The sequence below is a fragment of the Chiloscyllium plagiosum genome, chromosome 9 (assembly GCF_004010195.1).
Source record: "Chiloscyllium plagiosum isolate BGI_BamShark_2017 chromosome 9, ASM401019v2, whole genome shotgun sequence".
NCBI lineage: Eukaryota > Metazoa > Chordata > Chondrichthyes > Orectolobiformes > Hemiscylliidae > Chiloscyllium > Chiloscyllium plagiosum.
The window spans coordinates 79432178-79454224 of NC_057718.1; the positions used below are offsets into that span (position 1 = coordinate 79432178).

Below are 22047 nucleotides of genomic sequence, written 5' to 3' on the forward strand. Positions count from 1 at the left end.
GCCACCACCTTCCCCCACCCCCTCACTCCATCCACTGTGGAAGCTGCAGTTTAGCAAGCTTAATAAGAGGTCACCTGTGGCACCAGATGAAAGAACCAAGTCAACTGTTAAGTCTCCACAACCCTTGCCTAGGTAACATCAGAGGGAGCATTCGCATGGGATACAATAAACGAGGAAGAACATTCATTTTAACCAGAGCTATTCTACCCAACCAAGATATCGGTAGAACCTCCCAACACTGAAGGTTCTGTCTTATCTTCTCAAGCAAATGCACAAAATTAGCTTTATATTGATCAAAGGCAGGAGTAATAAAAATACCTAAATATAGAAAACCTCCCTGTGACCACCTGAAAGGCAAACGGATTCCACCTTTAAGGTTCAGTACTCCCTCAAGACCCCCACTGGCATGGCTTCTGATTTTGTACTTTGAGAAAGAGACAAATAAATTAATATTTCGTATTAAACGGGGCATAGATATTGTCAGGTTAGATAGAAAAAGAAGAACATCATCTGCGTAAAGGGTGATTTTATGCCCCTCATCCCCCGATTCCACCTCCGGGACAACTCTATTGGGGTCCCTCTAGATAGCCTCCACCAACTGCTCAATCACTAATGTGAACAGCAACGGTGAAAGGGGGCACCCTTGTCGGCTGCCTCTACCAATGCTAAAATTGTCAGACCTTATGTTATTAGTAAGGACCGTTTCCATAGGATCACTATATAACACTGCCACCCATCTGGTAAAGACCCTCCCCCAAGACCAAACTGTTCCAGGACATTAAAAAAGTACAGCCATTCCACCTACTTTCTCCGCATCCAGGGAGCCCACCAAGCCCGGAATCGATCTCGGTTGGCACAGCTGGACCATGTTCAGCATTCTACTAATGTTGTTAAAGGATCCACGACCCCCAATAAAACCTGTCTGGTCCTCCTTTATGATAGAGGGCAATACCATCTCCAATCTCAGAGCTTGCGTTTTGGACAGAATATTAAAATCCACATTTAGCAGCATGATGGGCCTGTAAGAAGCACAGCCCTCTGAGGTTTTCCCTCTCTTGATAATAAGGGAGATTTTAGCTTCTCTCAGAGAGAACGGGAGGCAGTCCTGACTGTATGAATAACTATACATGTCCAATATTGGCCCGGCCAATATATTTATAAACTCCTTATAAAGCTCACTCGGAAATCCATCTGGGCCGGGTGCTTTACTATTCTGGAGCTGCCTTGCCATCTCCTGTATCTCTTGGATTGTCAGAGGGGCGTTCGACAGGGACGCCTGCTCCGAAGTTACACCTGGAAGGTCCAGGTTCTTAAAAAAGGAGTCCATCTTCACCCTGTCCTCACAGACCTCTCATCGATACAACTCAGCATAAAATTTCCTAAACGCCGCCTTAATCTTTTTGAATCACAAGTGAGATTCATACCCTCTCTAATGGATGTGATAGATTGGGTGGCACACTCTTCTTCCTGGCCAGGCATCTACCCAGCTTATCACCGTACTCGAAAAGCCTTTGGTTTTGTGAAGGAAATTTCTCTCTTTGTTGTCTGGGTGAGCGTGGAGTTCAGAGCAGCCCGGTGAGCTGTACTCTGCTGTAGCTTGCAAAGTATGCTGTCTCGGCTGCAGGCATACACCTCTGCTCTCCCCTCTGCCGCTTCCAGGTCGCTGAGTAAGAAATAATTATACCTCTTGCATAGGTCTTGGCAGTCTCCCAGAGCATCAATGAGTTACTGGCCGTACGCGAATTAATCCCCCAGAAAATTTTTAACTCCCATGAAAAGTACTCAATAAACTTGCTGTTCTTCAGGCAAAGAGGATCCATGCACCAATGCCACAAGCCTGTCCCAATACCTCTGCCCTTAACCTCCAAATAACTGCCGCATGGTCAGAAATGGCTGTGTTCTCAATTCTATAGGACAGTACTGAATCCAAAAAGGCCAGTGGATTAAAAACATATCAATCCTTGCGTGGCACTTGTGTGGGTTAGGGAAAAAGGTGAAGTCCGTACCCTCAGGGTGAAGGCATCTCCACACATCCACCAGCCCCAACTCCCCACACAAGTCCACCAGTTGTTTGAATTGCGGAGATGTGCCTGGGAGACCCCTGGGTATCCTGTCCACCTTGAGGTCCACAAGACGATTGAAGTCTCCCCTATAATTGTGTGGTGCATTCCAAGGGCCATCAACCTGGAAAGTGCATCCATTAAAAACTTAAGGGGTTGTGCTGGGAGGCAATAAACATTCAAAATCCCTTATTCCTCCCCATGTATTAGAGCTTCGGTTTAATAGCTGAAATGGGAGATTCTTCTGAATTAGTATAGTTATTCCCCTGCTTTTAGAATTAAAAGGCGAGAAGCACACCCGGCCGAACCCTCCCTTTTGTGACTTTAAATGCTCCTTAACGTCTTGATCTGTTTCTTGCAACAGAGCGACATCAATCTTCTCTTTTCTAAGATTTGAAAGTATTTTCTTTCTCTTAATCAGTGGGTGACTCCCCTTAATATTCCAGGTACACCATTTAAACGAGCAACTAGCCATAGCCACCTGAAACAGCCCCACGCACCCCGAGAGGAAGAACCCTACTCATGACATGACAAGTGTAAACAATAAAAGATTCATAAAATCTAGAAAATACAATGACAAAAACTACCAAAGCAGAACTTCTAAAAACTACTCTGACAGTAAACCAATACAAAAAAACAGATAATAGGAGACTTTCCCCCTTGCCCACAGGGGGCAGTCACACAATCCACGAATACCTCCATGGCTCTTTCTAGCTGAAGCCATGCCCCAAATCCAGGCAAAACAAAAGTAAAGAATACATGTATCTTATAAACAAGGAAATTAAAGGTGGGCATTGAACCCATCCCATCCATATATCGACCCCAGTTATTACTGACTTAAAAAAAGCCTCACCCCAAACCAAAGAAAAAGGAATAAGGTAATAATAAAAAATGGAAGGGAAAAAAGAAAAAAAACCCATTTATTAAAGCAGCAAAACCAGGTAAACAAAGTAAACAACAGAGAAAACAAAGGAAACACTGTTGTCCATATTATTGAATCAGCCAGTCTATTTTAAAGTCTCCAGGTAGTCCTTTGCCTATTGTGATGAGTCAAAAATATGCACGGACATTCCATGGCTGAAACACAACACTATTGGGTATCTGAGTTGAAAAATGTGGTGCTGGAAAAACACAGCAGGCTAAGCAGCATCCGAGGAGCAGGAGAATTGACATCCTCGGATGCTGCCTGGCCTGCTGTGTTTTTCCAGCACCACATTTTTCAACTCTGGTCTCCAGCATCTGCAGTCCTCACTTTCTCCCATTATTGGATACCTTAGAGAGTACTGAATATTCAAGTCTCTCAGCCTTTTCTTTACTTCAAAGGTCTTCCTCTTGTGGATCACACCCTCAGAAAAGTCCTGAAAGAACATAATTTTCGATCCCTTGCAGATCAGGGCTTGTGATTCCTTCCCTATTGTTCTGGAAGCTTCCAATACCATTTGCTTGTCTCTGTAATACTGAAATCCAACTAGAACCGGGTGGGGGCGCTGGTCCGATCTGGGCCTGCGCAACGCGACCCGGTGAGCCTGCTCAATTCGCACCCGGCCCACCTCTGCTTCCAGTCCCAAGAACTGCCGAAGACATTGCTCAAAGAAGGTGACTGGTTGATCCCCTTCCTCTCATTCCAGCCGCCCAATAACACAGATATTTTTCCTCTGACCTTGATTTTTGAGATCGTTGACCTGTTGTACTAAGGCCTGCACCTATTTTTCCAGGGCTTAGATCTGACCCACCGAGGATTCTCCGATGCCACGGTCCACTGCTCGACCTCCTCCATGAGCTGCCCGAGATGCTGGATCACCTGCTCATGCTTTTACAGCACAGTCGAGATCAGTTCCAGCCTAGTCTGGGTCTCCTCCATCACTGATTCGATCTTCTCTTGGAGTTTAACAAACTCCGAAACCAGGCTCTGCTGTGCAGGTAAGTTCAAAGGAGCTTCAGCAGAGGTCAGCACTGCAGCCGTGGGCGTATCCGTTATTGCAGGAGGATGCCCTGCTTGTTGCAATCCACGCTGCTCCTTTCCTTTGGTCATCTTCCCTGATTGCTAAAAATAATGTACAAAGATTCAGGGGACTTAAAACTGCCAATTTTTACAAAAATGGCTAGTAAAGGGAGGGTAAAAACACCACTTTGCCTGGGTTGTGGTGCAGAGCTCAGCAAGGCAGACCCATCAGAACGCCACCATCTTGAATCCCCCAACTTAAAGGTCTTTGATCAGCAGTTGAACTCTAAGCAGATTCACTTTGCATGCATTGAACAATTTAAATAGTTGTAAATTAGATATAGGTGTCATTTGCAAGCAGATGCTTCATGTATTGTCTTTTCAATGACCTAGCATCCAACATACCTGGATTCTGCATTTTCATAACATCAAACTAACACATACTCTGCCCATATGGGTGTTGTCCATGTAATTTTCCAAATGCAGATAGCATCTAGTGAACGGCAAGTGATAGCAGTAAATGCAGCTTGCACTGGAGGCTCTTAGCACTGCACCTGCTTACCAGTGATTCCATGTCCCCTTTGTCTCCACATTGAACATTGTGTCTGGTATCTCTGGCCTTCAGTCCCAATATTACACCTTAATGATGCCCAGTGTGGACCTCTACACCTCTTCATGAAGGCCATGGTGCCGAGCGCTGCCAATAACCACTCTCTACTCACTCCCTTGGTCTGCCATGCCCTCTGATGCAGTTCTGCATACTCCCTTTATACCTCAAGGACCCTGCTCCATCACAATCCTCTTCTCCAATGCAACACATACCTCTGAGTTCCATCAACCATCCTCAACCATCAATGCACAGAGCCCCAAGACTGTGTTTGTGTTAGACCTCTGACTCACTTCAGTGAGCAGCACAGAGACATAACTGGTCAGATTCAAGACTGTTGTTCTGCAGCTCCCTGCCTGGTGGTACATGATTCCTCTTGTGAAGGTCCTACGGGACTGACCATTGCCCACTCCCCGAATATTAGTTGGATGTATCCCCTGACCATGACCAGCCTAAGCATGGCCAAACCCTGGAATGTGTGCGGATTGTGCCCATGACTGACAGCACTACCATCCCTGACTGATAGTGGCCCCTCCTTGACTAGACTGAAGAATATCCTGCACCCACTTTGTGACATTTCAGTCTGGTTGAATAATTACTAACTGTACATACGATTCCACAGAGATAGTAGATAGTACAATTGCATGAGTGTATAAGATGCTAAATGGGATTGACAAAGTAAGCTTAGAGAGGATATTATACACTTGTTGGGCAATCTAGAGTGACAGGTCAAAGTTTTAAGATGAAGGGTAGCAGAAGTCAAAGTCTTAGGGTTTAAAGCACAAATGAGGAGAAAGTCATAGAGTCATAGAGATGTACAGCATGGAAACAGACCCTTTGGTCCAACCCATCAATGCCGACCAGATATCCCAATCCAATCTAGTCTCACCTGCCAGCACCCAGCCCATATCCCTCCAAACTCTTCCTATTCATATACCCATCCAAATGCCTCTTAAATGTTGCAATTGTACTAGCGTCCACCACATCCTCTGGCAGCTCATTCCATACACGTACCACTCTCTGCGTGAAAACATTGCCCCTTAGGTCTCTTTTTTATATTTTTCCCCTCTCACCCTAAACCTATGCCCTCTAGTTCTGGACTCCCCAATGGCCTAACCAATGTCCTGTACAGCCGCAACATGACCCCCTAACTCCTGTACTCAATACTCTGAACAATAAAGGAAAGCCTGAGTTGAATTACCTAGTCCTGCTTTTAGTTCTTATGGTCATATGAGTTATAACCTTGCAAAATTTGCTTTATTCTGGAAAGGTCCCTGTGGATTGGAAAATCACAAATGTATTGCTAATATTCAACAAGGAGGAAGATAGAAAATAGGAAATGATAGGCCCGTTAACCTAACCTCTGTCATAAGGTACATGCTAGAATCCATTATTAAGGCAGTAAAAGCAGGACATTCAGATAATTGTACTACAATTACACAGAGCTGAAAATGCGTTGCTGGAAAAGCGCAGCAGGTCAGGCAGCATCCAAGGAACAGGAGGATCGCTGGAGATCAGAGCTGAAAATATGTTGCTGGAAAAGCGCAGCAGGTCAGGCAGCATCCAAGGAACAGGAGAATCGCTGGAGATCAGAGCTGAAAATGTGTTGCTGGAAAAGCGCAGCAGGTCAGGCAGCACTGGAGATCAGAGCTGAAAATATGTTGCTGGAAAAGCGCAGTAGCTGGAGATCAGAGCTGATTCTCCTGTTCCTTGGATGCTGCCTGACCTGATTTGCTTTTCCAGCAACACATTTTCAGCTCTGATCTCCAGTATCTGCAGTCCTCACTTTCTCCTCCTACAATTACACAGAGTCAACATGGTTTTGTGAAATGAAAATTTATGTTTGACTAATTTATTTAAATTCTTTGAGGAAGTAACACGCAAGATTGATAAAGGGGAACTTGTAGATATGTCTTAGCATTTGTAGAAGGCATTTGATTAAGGTGGTACACAACATAAGAGCTCATGTGATAATATGTTAGTGTGGTATCATGACAGGACAGAATACCAAATTATTCATGGCCATTTTGAATTTTTGGGCAAGAAGCGTTTAAAGTTGCAAGTCAAGCCTGACTGGTGACATAACTCCTACAAATGGAATTTACTGGCTACAGAAAGATTCCCTATCTGAAACTCTGGAATTCTGTATGCTTTAGGTTGTCAAGGAAGCTTCAAGCAGATACTTTAACAAGGCAGCATTGCAAGGCAATCTAATCACCTTCTCTCAACAGGAAAACATCTCCTGTGAATTATATTTAACATTGTGGACAGCAGTCAAAAGAAATGTTTGTGTTTTACTCCTCCAGGAATATAGAAAAAAAAGATTAAAACCAACTGCAAATCTGGCGTGTTATTGGGCTCGTGTGCTGTGAAGGTCACAGCTTGAGGACAATCATTACATATCCCTGTGCTTCAGGCAAAAAGGATACTATCTCACTCTGTGTGCTGGAGGCTAGTTAGCAAGGGAAGAAAATAGGACAAAATAATTTCAGCGAATCTGCAAAGCCAAGTATCTAAAAATGGATTGCTCAAGTACAGATGTCAATGATATCAGTGTCATCCAACATAACAGCTGCAACATTCCATTAGCTGTCATAATGAACAACTTAAAGGATATATGGATCAGGCTCTAATTGTTTTTGGACTTTATTCTCATTTTCAGTTTGCATGTATGTGCGCTGTGTTATGACTTCTTTTCATGTTTAGTAACTAATAAACTTACTCTTTCTTTGAGACAAGAAAGCCTGGTTAAATTGGCTTCATTTTGAAACATAAATTCATTTGGTCTGAGAGACAGATTCACAAGGGAAAGGGGAAAGGATGCTTTAGTTAACATTGTTGTGATCAACTAAGGGTGTATGTGAATAAAGAAGGGGAATCAGTTGGACTTACCTTGATTTAGGTATCTGGAAATAAGCCTCTTTCCTCATATAGGAGAAAGTGAGGACTGCAGATGCTGGAGATCAGAGCTAGAATTCCTGAAGAAAGGCTTATGCCCGAAACGTCGATTCTCCTTCTCCTTTGATGCTGTCTGACCTGCTGCGCTTTTCCAGCAATACATTTTTAAGCTCTTTTCTCATATACTCAAATTATACTTCTCCCCTTAGTGATGGTGGCCTTTTACTGTTTTCATTATTTTTAAAAAACTGCTTGTTTACCCCATTACTAGCTGTAAAACGCTTTTTCTGAGACCAACAGCATTTTGATGGTTTCTCTAGAGGATGTATTTTTCAAAGATGTTTCCCCTCACAGCGGCTGTTCAGTTCTATTTTAACTCTTCTTGCTACTGGCTGATCTTAAAGCTAATCATTTTCTGAAATAAGTTTCTTTTATTGAAATTTTATCTTTTTCAGACAACCTCAAGTTTGTTTCTTGGTCTCTCATGCTGCTATGATTTTCTGGGCAGTGAATTCCACCACTACCCCCATCATTTATCATGTGGTTTGATGCCACAGCATTTTATGCTCTTTAGACTGGTTGAGGAAAAGGTAACACTAAGGACTATAGTCAGGCTTAAACTTCAAAGTAACACTATTTATGATACATACTAAATGCTGTGATGCATCTAACCATAAATACACCAGCCTCAGCTTACAATTACATTGGGTAATGATTAATTTATCTTTGTGCATTCACGTCCATGTGTTATGTCTTCCAGGAGGTTTCGCTGTAGTGTACCTTCCAAAGTGTTCCTTCTAGCCTCTTCTAACTCCCCCACATTGTGGTATTTAAGAACATATGTCATAATCATGATATAATCGTAAGGTTGCTCCAGGGTCCTGAAGCCTTTAAACAATAAGAACCAAAGTTTCACTTCAGGCTTCATTACAGTTATATACAAATGTCTGCATAGCAATGTTATTGAAGATTGTACATTCAACTCTATCATTTCAGCTTAAAGCTGATTGCTGGATGAGGATTTGTGCTCACAAGGACTGAGTAACAATCCCATTCTAGTTGTTATCAAAGTAACAGCTGCCCTTAGTTTTTATGTTAAAGACAAAAAAACCTGCAAATGCTGGATTCCAAGGTAGACAAGCAGGAGGCTGGAAGAACAGAGCAAGCCAGACAGCTTCAGGAGGTGGAAGGGTTACATCTGAAATGTTGACTTCTCCTGATGCTGTCTAGCTTGCTGTGTTCTTCCAGCCTCCTGCTTGTCTACCTTAGCTTTTATGTTAGCAGCTCATTTTCAGGGAGCAAGTGGGGACTTCTGTGACATCTCCCCACTAATATGTGGATCTGGGATGTTAATGATGACAATTACACCTGAACCGTCTTTTCGTTATCTTCAATCTTCATGAAGGGAGTCAAACAGCTAGGGTATTAGGATTTTCCACTATTGCGGACTTGTCTTAGGTGCAGGATGCTAATGGTTACACCAATCTTGCTTTGAGATTGCCCATCACCAACTTTGTGAACATGAAAGGATCCCACTTCATTAATGTTCAACTAATTTGTTGATTACATTTTGGATGTCTGCACCAGATATCCTGGGAACTAGCACGACTCCAGTCTGCACTGGAGCACTCATAGGTGCTTGCCTCTTTTGTAATTCCTTTCCCCATACAGGCATGGCTTCTGGGAGACAAGAGGTCCCTTCTCCAAACCTGACTTATTGTGCTGCAAGAAATCCACAGACCAGTGCTGTATATAGGTATATCATTTATCACACTTCTAGCAGAGCTATAATGGAACAGACCAGAAGCCTCCTAAACATAAGGTTTCAATGCTTGGATCACTCTGGTGAGTCTTTACAGTATAGCCCAGACAGGTTGTCCCACAAAGTTGTGGTAAGCTGTGACCTTCACAACTTGAGCCAACAAAGTTGCAGAAGATATGCTAGATGAAATGAGAGAATGTCAGCAATTCTCTGAGGATGAAGATGAGGCTGAGGATCAAGAGATTGACCAGGAGAACATTCCTTGGGAGGAGGCCAGATCAATTTTTCTGAGAGCTTCAGAGGCCAGAGACAAGCTCATAACCACTGCTTTCAGGGTGACTAATCTTGGTTCAGACTTTGATTGCACATCTAAATTGCTCATCTGGCAAGCAGCCACTGGTTAGTACAAAGGGCATACCTAATTTATTGATTTCCTGTTTATCACTTTTTACAATGCAGATTAAGTGTTCCAGTACCCATGTTAAAAAGTCATGGTATCTTCAGTTGAATGAATGTTAAAGTAGCTATGCATAGTCTGTCCTGTAACAGTGTTAGGGAAAAAGCAGCATGTGACAGTACATATTACATGGCACTGATGTTATAAAGTGATGGAAGCATCCACGAAGATATGGCTTTTGAGTTATGTGTGATCCAGGCTCTCAAATGCTATCAGGTAAAGTAATTAGGATGATAAACTCATCAGCACAGGTAGAGAAATGACCAGCTTTAATGCATTTAATGGAAAATTGGATCAGTACATGGGGAAGTGAGGAACCAATGGACATGCTGATGAGTGTGATAAAGAGAAGTGGGAAGAAGCATAAAACATTGAGCTGAATAGCTAGTTTCTGTGTAGTCATTCCATATAATTCTATGTAATAGTACACAATATTTGTTCTCAAAGACTTAATTTTAAGTATCTTTCTTGCATGCCTGATTGACTTACATTTCGGTGCAATCAAAGCAGGAAATATTCTCAATCAGTTGACAGACAGATCTAGTTGATAAAGTCACAGTTAACCTCCACCGGATTTGCAATTATCTTGGCCCTGTACTAAGATACAGTGAATTCAAAGTCTCTTCAGTCAGATACACTGACTATGCATGCCACCCACTGTCTGTTTAAAGCAGGTGCAAATTTATAATTTATAACTTCTGCAGTTTCAACTCCTTCGCTGTTTTCCGATCTTTGGTTTGTCACCTCCACAGTTGAGTTTGTCACTTATTGTTATTGGCTCTGATATACCTACTTAACATCACACACCTGATGAAGGAGCAGTGGTCCGAAAGCTAGTGCTTCCAAATAAACTTGTTGGACTATAACCTGGTGTTGTGTGATTTTTAATGTTCTATTTATCATTATTCTGGGAGCACCAACACTGCAAGGTGGCAGTGATTCAAAAAAGAAGTCCATTTCCACTTTCTCAGGAGAACCTGGGCCCAGCAATAAATGGTAGCTTTGCCACTTGCTCACATCCCAAATGTAAATTTTTAAACAATGGGTGAAATTTTGAACAGCTCAAGGTAATGGCAACATCTAATTAAATTGAAAACTACAAATGCTGGAGGTCATAGCGGGTCAGACAGCATCCACAATGAGAGAACAAGCTAAGATTTCGAGTCTAGATGACTCTTCATCAGAGGTAGAGTGTGGGGGGTGGTTGTGTTGTGGGTGTGTGAGGTGTCGAGTGAAGGGGAGAAAACATGTCATAGTTCAGATGAAGTGATCAGAATGTGAGAATGGCAGAACAAAGGTGTGTCTAGCTGCCAGCCTGAAAGGAAAGATAGTCCACTGGGGTGTGGGGAGGGGAGAGATGAGATGGTGACAGAGAATGTAACAAGTAAAGCGTAAAAAAAATGAAATGGGAGTTGGTTCCCAATTTGAAGGTGTTGAACTCAGTATTGAATCCAGAAAGCTGTAGAGTGCCTAGTCTAAAGATGAGATGTTTTTCCTCCGGTTTGCACTGTGATTCACTGGAGCATGCCAAAGACAGATGAGTGGGTATACGAGCAGGACACTGTGTTAAAATGTTCAGCTACAGGAAAGTCAGGGCAATGCTCACCCATTTCTCCTACTCTTAGCTCTTATTATTACTTATTCAGCTTTTCTTCCTTCCTGGCCTGCTATCCATAGTCTTCTTGGTTACCTACACCTTTCATAGCTCTCTTTCTCTGGGCCCCATCTCCACCTCTCCACTTCACCAATACCCCTGCCAACTTCAGCTTCAGCATAAATACCACTTTTTGCCAGCTACTAACAGTTCTGATGAAGAATCACCTGTCACAAAACATTAACTGTGCTTTCTTCCCGAAATGGTTCTGCAGTGCGGGATCAAATGGTTTCAATGTTGCCCAGCATTCTACAGAATACTCTACCTGAGGCACAATTTAGAGCTGAGTGAAAGATGACAAAGGAAGGAATCAGATACTTCAATCCTTGCAAAGGATGTTGGCACTGTTTGATTTTATATTTACATTTTTCCTGGTAAGATCTTCAGGAAATCAATCATTCTTTTGGCACCTTTCGAGGGCAAGCATGTCTAGCAATACTTCCTGTGTCCTACTTTCTGAATGTACCCTCGGCTGGATTTTATGTTCTCCACTGGCATGTTTGCAGCTGGGCAATGAGAACAGAAAGAACAATGGGTGCCATGGCATGTTTCTGTTCCCTCACCTCTGCCATCACTGCAATTACACATAGCTGTCTTGAACCAACTGTGGGTCTTAATAGGCCAGTTAGGACCCCATCCCATCAAAATCCACACGATGTGGGACATTCAACAACTTTACTAACTCAGGCTGGTGTCAGAAGGCACAGTTGGCACCTCCTTTGCAGAAACACTGGGGTCATTGGTGCTACTTCCCTGAGGTCATCTCTCCCTTTACCCTATATCCCCCATCCTCTCAAACCTGGATTAGATCCAGAGTTACCTCTGTCCAGGCTTCTCATTGTTTGGGTCTGGCTGCCGGTCCAGCAGTGACCATCTCTTCTGGTGGCAGGACTGGAACTACAGATATACCAGCTATCTGATTGGTCAACAGAGCTCTGAGTTAGGTTCTCCAATCCAGAGAGCAAAGGAAGTTCTGCCTTTCAAACATAGAGGGCTGTGCAGCAGCTGTCAGGAGTGAGGTGGGGACACACCAACGGGACACACCACCTCTTTCAGTTTTGCCATATTGGCTAGGACCACAGTGTCCCATTAAACTTAACTCTCTATTTGCAACCTCTGAATACGTCTTCCTATCCCATTGTATGATTGTGGTGGACTCTTGGTGAATCCTACAGGGTGATGTGGTCCAAGCCCTCCTAGCTAAAAAGGTGAATGTGAACCCAGCATTATTTTGCCAGTTACTTTGCAGCAATTTAACATTGGGAGCAGCATTAACTCCTTTAAGGGGAGGCCTCAGCCCCTTCCTTGTGAAAATCCTACCTTTTAAAGCTCCTGGCCAATTTGATCACCCATAGCTCCATTGGCCCAGAGTGCCAGGAAGGAGTGGTACCCACTGCTGGGGCCAGAGGCAGTCCTATCACATTGAGGAGCCCAGGTAAGGGTTCAGGGATCTTAATGAGTTGGAATGACAGTTAGGTTCATAGGCCTGTGGAGAATTAAAGGGGGGTAACCTTGGAAGAGGGACATCCATTGAGTTTAGGGGACCGGATAACAGTTCCATCCTCTTGTCCAACACCAGGCTACATAGCCAAAGCTGTTGGGCTTCCAATGTGGTGGCGGGTAGCTCCTCCCTGCCATTGTTAGAGCATTGATTTATGATGCCACTTAAAGGTTTCAGTAGGCCTCATGGGGGTGGACTGCCCAACTCCTCCCCCATTGATTTCAGACAGGTTTGGGGTGGATATGAATGGAAAGGTCAGCTGTTGGATTTTTTGTGCTTCTCCTGTTGCCATCGCATCAGAATGGGAGCATAAAACCTGCCCCATTGAAAGGTACAGGACAGAATGAAACTATTCAGCTTATTTGTACTTATTTTCAGCTTATTTTCTCCAGCTCTTTGGCAGAGCTCTTTCCCATTGTGCTGTGATTATTTTTTTTCTTTTAAAGAACATATTGATTTCCTTTTTTGAATTTTACAACTCGATCTGCTTCCACCACTCTTTTTCTAGTGCGTTCCAGATCACAACTCTGTATAAAAATGTGTCTCCTTTCATTCTATGCCCTATGGTTACTGAGCGGAATGGTTTCTCATTATTTAATCTTGTTTAACCTTCATGAATTTGAACAGCTCTAATCAAATTTCCTAATGTTTTCAGCTCCAGGAGAATGCCTTGGATATATTTCCTAAAATGTGCTTCCCAGAAAGTCCAAGCATTATTTTGGAAATGTTTAGCATAAAAGCCTAGCTTTAATACTCACTGTCTCAATTATTGAAACCAAGTGTCCTATCTGTTTTGTTTTAAACACCTTCTCAACTTGTCTTAGCACCTAAACATTGTGCTTTTCTGTTCCTTGAAATTATACTGTATAAACTTATTTTGCTTCTTTCTTCCTGCCAAATGTATCAATTTAGTTTGATAGTTTCACTTGCTACATGTTCTGCTCATTTTATCAGCTTAGGTCTTCCTGAAATCTACTATATATTATCCTTTTCACTTTTCTTGTGTTTCTGATTTTGTGTCAGCTGCAAGCTTTGAAATTGTGCAGTCTGCACCCAGATCCAGGTCATTAACTTCTATTAAAAAGAGCAGTGGTCCTGATGCTAAACCCTGAGGGACATCGCCATATATTTTCTTCAACTCTGAAAAACATGTTTACAATTCAAATCTCTCCTTCCTGTCTCTTAACCGATTTTGAAGTCATGGATCTGACCTGCTTTTCTTAACAAAGACTTTGCCTCTCTGTTCTGGCAACCTCTTTAAAATAGTATAATTTGGTATGTTGCCATAGTTCCTTTACTCCCATGCACCTCCAATTATGCTAAAATTCTATTATGTGTTATTTTGACTCATAGCTTTTGAAAATCCACAATATCAGCTGTACTACCCTCTTGAAAGATAACTCTATTACTTCATCAAAGACCTCAATCAAGTTATTCAAATCCAATTTTCCTTTAATGAATCCAGTGTGACACTTGTTTTTTAGTCAATACTTTTTCAAATGCCTTTAAATTTTATCCCAGATCTAAGGACAATTAGTAGATTGTGGTCAGACCCTCTGCAAATTCCACCTTTTTTTTCATAACCTAGGAAGCATCCCATCTGAAGCACATGAATTTCATACTTTGTTGATTGCCATTCCTTTCCCTATTCAATATAACATAAGCAGGTCTCCTCCTTTACCATTTGATAGAATCATTGGAAAGATGTCATTCAGCACTTCAAGTCTTGGCCATACTAAAGTGTCCACAGAGTCCAGAGATGTGCATGTTAGGTGGATTAACCATGGTAAATGCAGGGTTACAGAGATAAACTGGGGGGTGTGGGGGGTTCTATTCAGAGGGACAGTCTGGACTTGATGGGCCAAATGGTTGCTTTCAAACTGTAGGCATTTTTTGACACTCCAAACAGCGTCTCACCCAGACCCAGCACCCGACCTAATCCCCATAACCCTGCATTTACGTTGGTTAATTTGCCTAATCTGCACATCTTTGAATAGTGAGACGATAATGGAATACCTAGAGGAAACCCACACAGACATGGGGAGAGTGTGCAAACTCTACACAGTCACCCAAAGCTGGATTTGAACCCATGGACCCTGGTGTTGTGAGGTGGCAGTGCTAGCTGCTATGCCACATCCTCTTCCAAATTAAAGGAAGTGTAGAGTACTCATTCCAAACTTCAACTATGTCCTCTACACCACAAAAATACTCTCATTTTTAGTTGTGTTTGCCTATTCTTCTTTTGATCACTCTTTGTAAAAGACTATCGATTCCGTTTTATCTTAGCTGTTTTTTTTTCATACTTAGACATTGAGTAATTGTCTTTACTGCCTAACCTATTAACTGCATCAATATCACCACCTGTCTCCATGTTGTAGATGTGGCTTTTTTGAACTCGTGTACATTCACTTTGCTTTTGCTTATTTTGCATTGCTTTGCATCATTTCCAAATCCACTTCTAAAAATAACAGTCCAAAATAATCACAACCATCCAGAGAAATTAGATATTTTGTACTCTGTACATTCAGGAGCAGATTATGGTTCAAAGGAGAATGGGAAAGGCCAGAAGGAGAGGCTAGTGATAGTGCTAAGTTTAATCTTCATGATGGTGTACTATATCTATCTACCTTCAGAATGAAAATGTGAATACTAAGGGCATATAAGACAATGTTTGGAGAGCAGCTGAGCAATAATATTTCAGGGATCTGAGAGGTGTGCCAATTGATTTAGTTCAAATGACCAATAATTCCCCAGAATAACATGGTCTGGACATAGAATTGGTGCCCATCATAATTTTGAGAAAGGATATCAAAGCTTTGGTGCAAAGGAGATTTACCAGAATCCTGTTGGGAATAAGGGACCAAGGTTATATGGAGAAACCAGAGAAATCCAGATTGTTTTCCTTACTGAAAGGGATGATCTAACAGAGATGTTCTGGCAGTGTAGGTATGAAGAAAATATTTCCATTGGTTGGAGGATAGTAACCAGAAGTCACAGATTTAAAATAACTGGCAAAAAATCCTAGAGTACAATTAGAAAAATGTCTTTATGCAACAAAATATCGTGATCTGGAGTGCACTGCCTGTGTTGGAAGGCGATGCATCAATAATTTCCAAAAGGGAATTGGAGGAAAATTTTCAGTGGTTTGGGGAAAGAGCAGTGGGATGGGACAAATTGCATTGATTTTTCAAAAAAGCCAACACAGCAAAATTGGCTGGATGGTCTTCTTCTGTACTTTATCATTCTATAAGAGTTCATGATGAAATAATTCAAAGGTATAATCTAATTTCAGGGGTCAGATGATCTTGAAAAACCATTCAATGCTCATGCAGCTGTGTAACATCAGTTGATTTCTCCAATTGTATTTATAGTTTTGTAATCCACTCTGTGCCATTTGTTATTTTACTGTATATATGTCAGAACTGAAATAAGTGTGTAAGATTCTTTAGAAATAGGAAAAATCTACTTGTCCCTTTTTGACAGATGAACCTGCATATTCTCACCACACGTATCAATTCCTGCTTGAGAACAGCACAGAAGCCTATTTCATAAATATAGCCATCACACTTAAAGGCACAAAACAGACGCGGAGTTATTCTTTTTCACCGAGAAAACTTAATGAATAGTTTGCAAATACAGCACCAGAAAGCATCTAAAGGTATTGCTTTCCCAGGAATTCACTCCCTTACCTGCTGGGTCACAGTGCATTCTGTCATACAAAGGCCACTGCACTCCTCCTCATGATACTCTTCCTTGCACTCACGGCAAAATATAAACTGAAAGACAAAAATGTGGAGAAAGAATACATGAAAGCAGTTAAAAAGTTGGCAAGAATGACTAATGAGTTATCTGTATAAGCTAAGTGTTTCATTGGGTGGACTCTTGTGGCTTTAGGCTCTTGCTTTCTTGCTGAAGAGTAGGTGAGAGACTCAGACTGCCTTTTTTCTGGGAAGGTTCATCAAGTCAGTCAGGTAAGCATGCCAGAACGGCCCCTTCTCCTGGAATCACAACCCCAGGGATGGAAGGCTGATTTACCCAGGGCTATTAGCTCATCAGAATTCCATCAGCTGTAAAGTCAGATCACCAGGCCACAGGTAAGTCATGTTGGGAATTAGAAGCAAGGTGGTACATACAACAAGAGAGGGCAGAGAAGCCAGTAGGAAGGTTAGAGATGGCTCTCAGGTGGAACATCCCATCCTTTTCAATTTCTAATCCCTCAATCAGGCACTGAGTGCTTTCAAAGGACTACCAATCCCCAGTCCGTTAGTGGGGACTGGTTAGCTGCATGCACATTGCACGGGGTGACAACCCTGCCTACAGCTGGGTTAATACCTATGGTGGTGGGATGAGATTATTAAGCAATCAATAATTGATGCCAAAGCTTGATGGCAGCAACAGTGGGTAATCTTGTGTTTCATTTTATTAATATTGTTCCGTGAATGGATTCTGAATGGAGGACAGGAATAAAATGTGGCTGTAAAGCTGCTGCTTTATTTTCAGTGTTGATTTCCTCGAATTCTAGGAACAGTAATTACTGTTTTATTAGCTATTGCAGTGATTTGGAACTTTGAGGGAAACTTATCAAAACAATGGCACTTTTAAAAAAGGAGAAAGACAGACAAAGGCAGTGATCATATGAGAAGTGATTTTAATGGATAAAGAAATCTACACTGCTGTCTGACTCAGCAGTGAATCTGCACAGCTGCTACCTTGCTGTTTGGTTTCAAGTATCTCTGGACTTTGGAGTTCTTTCTAAGAAAAACAAACAAACAGTGAAATTCACAGCTAACCTTGAGAAACCTAACAAACAGTGAAATTCACAGCTAACCTTGAGAAACCTGAGTGTTGGAGCTCACAGCAGGAGAGCAGATAAGTGTCTGATTTTAAAGTGTAACCTTACTGTTTTTCTTTTGTAAATCTATAACAGTGAGTAGAGTGGGTTCCCTTTTGATTAGATGTTTTTATTGAGATCTGTCTCTTGATTAAACTTTAAACTTATGAAACAAGTACCAACCCAGCTTGGAGAAGTGTTTTTAGAACACTAAGACTGTGCTATTTTCTGGTCTGTAGATTGTTGAGATGCAAAGACAGCCTTTAGTAGAGTGATGTGCTCTTTCCTGTTGGATGTGGAGATTAGGGAGAGTTTCCACTGATGATTGTGTCTGCAGGAAGTACGTTTGGTTGCAAATCCTATCTGATTGCATGGATCAGTTTGAGCGGCAGTTAGAGGCAATTGGGAATTTACAAGAACTAGGGGATGTTATGGATGGCAGTTGCCGGGAGAGAGGTAAACCACAGATACAGTCAGGTAAATGGGGGACTTCCAGGAAAGGAAGGAGAGGGAGGCAGGTGATGCAAGAGTCTCCTGTGATTATCCTCATCTCAAACAGGGATGCTGTTTTGGAAAATGTTTGAGGTGATGGACTCTGAGGGGAAGGTAGCATGAAAAGCTTTGTTTCTGATACCAACACTGGCTCTAATATAATGAAGGGTCTGCCAGTTCCAAGCGATCGATTGTGATAAGAACACTCTAGTCAGAGGCACTGACAGATAATCACGCGGCTGATAGTGAAACATCAGAATGGTGAGTTGCCTCCCTGGTGTCAGGATCAAGGCTATCTCTGACAGGAGGCACAATGTTCTCAAAGGGGAGAGGGACCAGCAGGAGGTCCTTGTACAGATTGGAACTAATGACATAGGAAGAGAAAAAGATGAGGTTCTGAGGAAAGAATATAAGAAGTTATGCAGGAATTTAAAAAGTAGGTCCTCGAGGGTAGTAATATCTGGATTACTCCTGGTGCCATGAGTTAGTGAGGGTTGAGGATTTTTAACCTAGTGAGCTTAGGAATAGGAGGATAGAACAGATGAATGCATGGCTGAGGAGCTGGTGCAGGGGAGAAGGATTCACATTTTTGGATAATTAGAATCTCTTCTGGGGTAGAAGAGACCTGTACAAGAAGGACAGATTGCACCTGAATTGGAAAGGGACTAAAATACTGGCAGGGAGATTTACACAGCTGCTCAGGAGGATTCAAACTGGTAAGGTTGGCTGGGGCTGAGGGGTAGTGGTGGGACCCAGGGAGATACTGACGAATGACATCAGTCTGACACTGGTAGATTTGAGAAGGAGTATGTCAAACAGACATGTCAGGCAGGAACAAAGCAGTGAATGAAGTAGGACTGATGAATTAAACTGCATTTATTTGAATACAAGAGGCCTAACAGGTAAGGCAGGTGAACATGGGGCTGGGATATCACAGCAATTCCAGAGACATGGCTCAGGAATGGACAGGACTGGCAGCTTAATGTTCCAGAGTATAGGTTCAATAGGAAGAATCAATAGGAGGGCAAAAGAGGAAGGGATTTTTTGATTAGGGATAACATTGCAGCTGTACTTAGGGAGAATATTTCTGTGAATGCATCCAGGGAAGTTATTTGGGTGGAACTGAGAAATAAGAAAGGGATGATCACCTTGTATGGAGTCCCCACATTTCCCACCATCACACCCCCCCACCCCCAACACACACACACAAACACACACACACAAATAGTCAGCAGGAAATTGAAAGACAAATTTGAAAGAAGATTTCAGTTATCTGTAAGAATAATAGGGTGGTTATGGTAGAGAATTTTAACTTTCCAAACATAGACTGGAACTGCCATAGTGTTAAGGGCTTGGATGGAGAGCAATTTGTTCAGTGTGTACAAGAAAACTTTCTGATTTAGTATGTGGATGTATCTACTAGAGAAGATGCAAAACTTGATCCACCCTTGAGAAATAAGGCAGGGGAACTGACTGAGATGTCAGTGGGGAAGCACTTTGGGGGCAGTTACTATAATTCTATTAGTTTTAAAACAGTGATGCGAAAGGATAGACCAGATCTAAAAGTTGAAGTTCTAAATTGGAGGGAGGCTAACTTTGACAGTATGAGGCAAGAACTTTCAAAAGTTGATTGGGAGCAGATATTTGCAGTAAACGGATGGCTAGAAAATGGGAAGCCTTCAAAAATAAGATTACAAGAGTCCAGAGACAGTATATTCCTGTTAGGGTAAAGGGCAAGGCTGGTAGGTGTGGGGAATGCTGGATGACTAGAGAAATTGAGGTTTTGGTCAAGAACAAGGAGGAAGCATTTGGCAGGGATAAACGGCAGAGATCGAGTGAATCGTTAGAAGAGAATAAAGGCAGTAGGCGTATACTTAAGAGGGAAAACAGGAGGGCAAAAAGGGGACATCAGATAGCTTTGGCAAATAGGGTTAAGGAGAATCCATAGGGATTCTACAAATACATTAAGGACAAAAGGGTAACTAGGGAGCGAATAGGGCCCCTTAAAGAAGGGCTTATGCCTGAAACGCGATTCTCCTGTTCCTTGGATGCTGCCTGACCTGCTGCGCTTTTCCAGCAACACATTTTCACCCCTTAAAGATCAGCAAGGTCACCTGTGTGTGGAACCGCAGGAGAGGGGGGCCATACTATACAAGTAATTTGCATCAATGTTTATTGTGGAGAAGGATATAAAAGACAGAATGTGGGGTAACACATAGTGACATCTTGAAAAATTTCCATATTATAGAGTAGGTGGTGCTGGATGTCTTAAAATGCAAAAGATGGATGTCTTAAAATAAATCCCTAGGAGCTGATCAGATGTACCCTAGAACTCTGTGGGAAGCTAGGGAAGTGCTTGCTGGGCCTCTTGCTGAGATATTTGTATCATCACAGGTGAGGTGCCGGAAGGTTGGCTAACGTGGTGCCACTACTTAAGAAAGGTGGTAAGGAAAGACCAGGGAACGACAGACCGGTGAGCCTGAAATCGGTGGAGTGAATCCTGAGGGATAGGATTTACATGTATTTGGAAAGGCAAGGACTGATTAGGGATAGTCAACATGGCTTTGTGTGTGGGAAATCATGTCTCACAAACTTGATTGAGTTTTTTGAAGAAGTAACAAAGAGGATTGATGAGGGCAGAGCAGTGGATGTGATGCATATGGACTTCAGTAAGGTGTTCGACAAGGTTCCTCATGGTAGACTGGTTAGCAAGGTTAGATCTCCTGGAATACAGGAAGAACTAACTATTTGCATATTGAACTGGCTCAAAGATAAAAGACAGAGGGTGGTGGTGTGGGGTTGTTTTTCAGACTGGAGGCCTGTGACCAGCGGTGTGCCATAAGGATCGGTGCTGGGTCCACTGCTTTTTGTCATTTATATAAATGACTTGGATGTGAACATAGGAGATATAGTTAGTAAGTTTTCAGAAGTCACCAAAATTGGAGGTGTAGTGGACAGCGAAGAAGGTTGCCTCAGAGTATAACAGAACCTTGATCAGATTGTCCGATGGGCTGAGGAGTGGCAGATGGAGTTTAATTTAGCTAAATGTGAGGTGCTGTATTTTGGAACGGCAAATCAGGGCAGACTTATACACTCAATAGTAAGGTCCTGGGGAGTGTTGATGGACAATCCTTGGATTGCAGGTTCATAGTTCATTGAGAGTTGCAGGTAGATAGGATAGTGAAGAAGGTGTTTGGTATGCTTGCCTTTATTGGTCAGTGCACTGAATATAGGAGTTGGGAGGTCATGTTGCAGGACATTGGTTAGGCTATGACTGGAATACTGTGTGTAATTCTGGTCTCCCTGCTACAGGAAGGATGTTGTGAAACTTGAAAGGATTCAGAAAAGATTTACAAAAATGTTGCCAGGGTTGGAGGGTTTGATCTAAAGGGAGAGGGTGAATAGACTGGGGCTATTTTCCCTGGAGTGTCAGAGACTGAGGGATGACATTATGGAGGTTTATAAAATCATGAGGGGCAAGGATAGGGTAAATAGACAAGGTCTTTTCCCTGGGGTGGGGGAGTGCAAAACTAGATGGGATAGGTTTATAGTGAGAGGGGAAAGATATAAAAGGGATCTGGGGGAAACATTTTCATGCAGAAGTTGGTGCGTGTATGGAATGAGCTGCCAGAGGAAATGGTGGAGGCTGCTACAATTACAACATTTAAAAGGTGCCTGGATGGGTATATGAATAGGAAGGGTTTAGAAGGATATGGGCCAAATGCTGGCAAATGGAACTAGATTTATTTACGATATCTGGTTGGCATGAAAGAGTTGGACCAAAGGGTCTGTTTCTATACTGTATATCTCTGTGACTCAGCTATAGTAATTTCTCAAATGGAA

General features: G+C 42.4%; 1 protein-coding gene across 3 annotated transcripts in view; it reads right to left on the reverse strand.

Moving 5' to 3' along the window:
• The window catches only part of prkn (parkin RBR E3 ubiquitin protein ligase), a 1109690-nt gene that overhangs the window by 18690 nt on the left and 1068953 nt on the right, over window positions 1-22047 (reverse strand). For all 3 annotated transcript variants that reach the window (XM_043696308.1, XM_043696306.1, XM_043696307.1), the window contains one exon: window positions 16571-16657. In XM_043696308.1, coding sequence (XP_043552243.1) covers window positions 16571-16657 — 87 coding nt within the window. The remainder of the gene's footprint in view (window positions 1-16570; window positions 16658-22047) is intronic.